The sequence below is a fragment of the Lucilia sericata genome, unplaced genomic scaffold (genome assembly GCF_015586225.1).
Source record: "Lucilia sericata isolate MDLA Ls3-8-SP2 unplaced genomic scaffold, ASM1558622v1 Contig000371F_arrow, whole genome shotgun sequence".
Classification (NCBI taxonomy): domain Eukaryota; kingdom Metazoa; phylum Arthropoda; class Insecta; order Diptera; family Calliphoridae; genus Lucilia; species Lucilia sericata.
In genome coordinates this window covers 142501-145244 of record NW_023994390.1, presented here as the reverse complement: position 1 = coordinate 145244, position 2744 = coordinate 142501, and the positions used below count along the sequence as shown (strand labels likewise).

The 2744-nt window shown below is 36.4% G+C and overlaps 1 protein-coding gene across 1 annotated transcript in view; it reads right to left on the bottom strand.

Annotated features, from left to right (window-relative positions):
• The window catches only part of LOC119604224 (L-ascorbate oxidase), a 4482-nt gene continuing 1738 nt past the window's right edge, over nt 1-2744 (bottom strand). Inside the window, exons 2-3 of the mRNA XM_037956708.1 lie at nt 2212-2744; nt 1-366 (exon numbers count right to left, since the gene is read on the bottom strand). The exon at nt 2212-2744 is cut by the window's right edge and continues 1124 nt beyond it. Of these exons, the coding sequence (XP_037812636.1) occupies nt 124-366; nt 2212-2744 (776 nt within the window). The 3' untranslated portion in view covers nt 1-123. The remainder of the gene's footprint in view (nt 367-2211) is intronic.

Below are 2744 nucleotides of genomic sequence, written 5' to 3'. Positions count from 1 at the left end.
TTTCATTTGTAAGGAAATATTTGGTTTATAAAAGTAAAAAATATGAAATCGCATATTAAGATGTGATTAAGATGTGGTTTGTAAAGTATGACATCAATTATTTTTTGCTGGGTATCTTCAAAACTAACACCTCAACTTGGGTGGTAATTTCTTAATTTGTTGATTTTCTCCCACTTTCAGCACCGCAGACATGCCCATTAAAGTATGACGTTCGAGGTGACAGTGATACATCCAAAAACCTGGATTATCACTGATAAAACGTAAAATAATATAACCCAAACCGGGTATTTGTATAGAGTCCTTTTCAACGGCTGGGAAATCATTGGGGGTACGCTGCAAGAGGCCACGACGATCGAGGTCTTGAATCTGGAAAACAAAAAGAATTATATATGAGTTTATATAAAAAGTGGGAAAGACAGTTTGGAGATCATGGTCGATCAGATGATTTCCTCTATTAGTTATCATTAGCTGGAACTACATATATAGTGACTTGGGTCAGTTAAGAACCATTCTTTTCCAAATTTAGTGCAACGATGTTATATCATTACTATTTTTTAAAAGATTTTTGAGTATTGCATTGACCTAGTATGGAAGATAGTTGATATAACGGGCATATTCCCAGGTAGCTTCCTTGAATGAAGAATATTGTTGAACATTTTTTATATTTATAATAAAATGTATCAGTATTAGTATGATTTTAAGGAAATCGTCCTATAAAGGGGCTTAGTTGAATTCTAAACTGATCTATACAGAATTTAATAAAGTAATTCATTAGAATGAATCATTTATAATGAAACCTAAAAGTTTCTTATGATCGATTTGAACCGATGTTCACAACATTTGTTAGAGGTAAAGAAGAAATCAAAATGTATCGTTATAATGTTGAACCATAGTTGAGCAACTACTCATATGTAGGTTTAAAAAAGACTAGGAGGTTCTTGATACCACCGAACCCTCCGTCTCCCTCTCCAATAGCAACATATTGATAATTTAACATTCTAGTTGACTACGTTTTGTAATAGCCCTGTGCCGAAGTTGCACTCATAAAACTATCGACCGAAGTCGCAGTTTCTAAACAAACAACCAAAGGGGTGCCGAAACTATCGATCGAAGTCGCACTGTCTAAACAAACAACCAAAGTTGCTGTGACGAAACTAACGACCGAAGTCGCAGTATGCGAAACTATCAACCAAAGTCACAGTGCTAGATGACGCTCGAACCAATTCTGAACATTAGGAGCTGTTACCGCTTAAAACCGTCTAGAAATTATATCTGAAGTATTTGGCAAATTTTTGTCCTAGTTGAACCCCATGTCGATTTCAATCGCTTACACTCTAACACCTTCATCTCACTTGATCTTTATAGCTTTATATTAGATCGGATTAGAGGGCCTTTTGAGATTTTTCATTTAACTTTTTTGGACTTACTTTGATCTCGATATATGAGGAAGAATTGATAAAGTTCTACACTGATTCTGATCTATGTTTATCCGATTTGGATTGATCTCATTACTTCCCTTTCCCTGTTACCTATGGACGCTGGATTTCTTGCGTTGATCGAGCTATTATTGATAACGAAAATAACGTCTATAGCCTACTAGTCTCTTTCGTTCTGTTTTACATTTCAGTATATATAACAGAATCGAAAAAGTTTTATATATACCGGTTGGCTTGACCTCTGCAATATTGAATATTTTCTAATCATTCTTTCTATATCACTGGTAGCTAAGAACGCGGCTTCTCCAGTGTTCAACGATCTAATATTTATAACGAAAAGAGCACCAGTAGTTTGCCAGTATCTTTCATATCGGTTCTATATTTCTACGTCCCATGACTTCTTTTGCAAAGTCAAAGATTTTCGAAGTGTTTTCGATGTCTTGGAGGTTACTATGAAAAAAAACCTATTCTTCGACCTCATAAAGATATAAGAAAGAGGTTATAAAGTTAATCTGAGAAGCAACTTATGCTCCTCCGGGATCAGGCAGATGTGGGGACAGATACTGAGGGGGTGATATGGGAACTCGGTATTAGCAAGATAACTGTATAATTCAAGGACTAGTTCCAACATACTTGAGATAACAACCGAGATTATTATAAAGGCAAAACACAGCCGAGTAAGGCATGATTAGGAGGTCGCTGTAATATGTCCGATAATCCCTCCAAAATGGTGTATTTTTAGGAGATTTGGAAAATTTAAAAAAGTCTTACTTACCCTTCTCAAATCGTTAACATTTCCCAAGACTGCTTGACCCACAAGACGATAAGTATAACCATGTGTATGGAATGGCAGAGTTGTATCCAAATAATTCGCTACAACCAATTCAATTGGCCTATAAGCGGGTATTCTCAAAACATTCGTGCATTGACAATTATTATACTGGCAATTGCGACCAGCCTGTTGGAAAGCCGTACGATTACAATAAAAATTATCCTCATAATAGAGATTACGTCCCTGCAGCAGAGACACCTGAGGTGAAGCAAAAGTTATATCATCTATTTGGAAGAGATCTTCACCATTAGCACCACGACGCATGCCAAAACTAGAGTAGAATGTTTGAAATTTGGTATAAGCGGGCCAGGGTAAAGGATTTAAAGATCTTAGGCCAGCAGTGGGTATTTCATTGGCTTTTAAGTAGTAGGAATCTTTGGTATCGACAGAGTAAAATTCTGCCAAGGTATTAACATGTACTTGTCCTTCGGCAGGACCTTGACGTCCATACGTGGCTTCCGACATTTGTAGCAAAG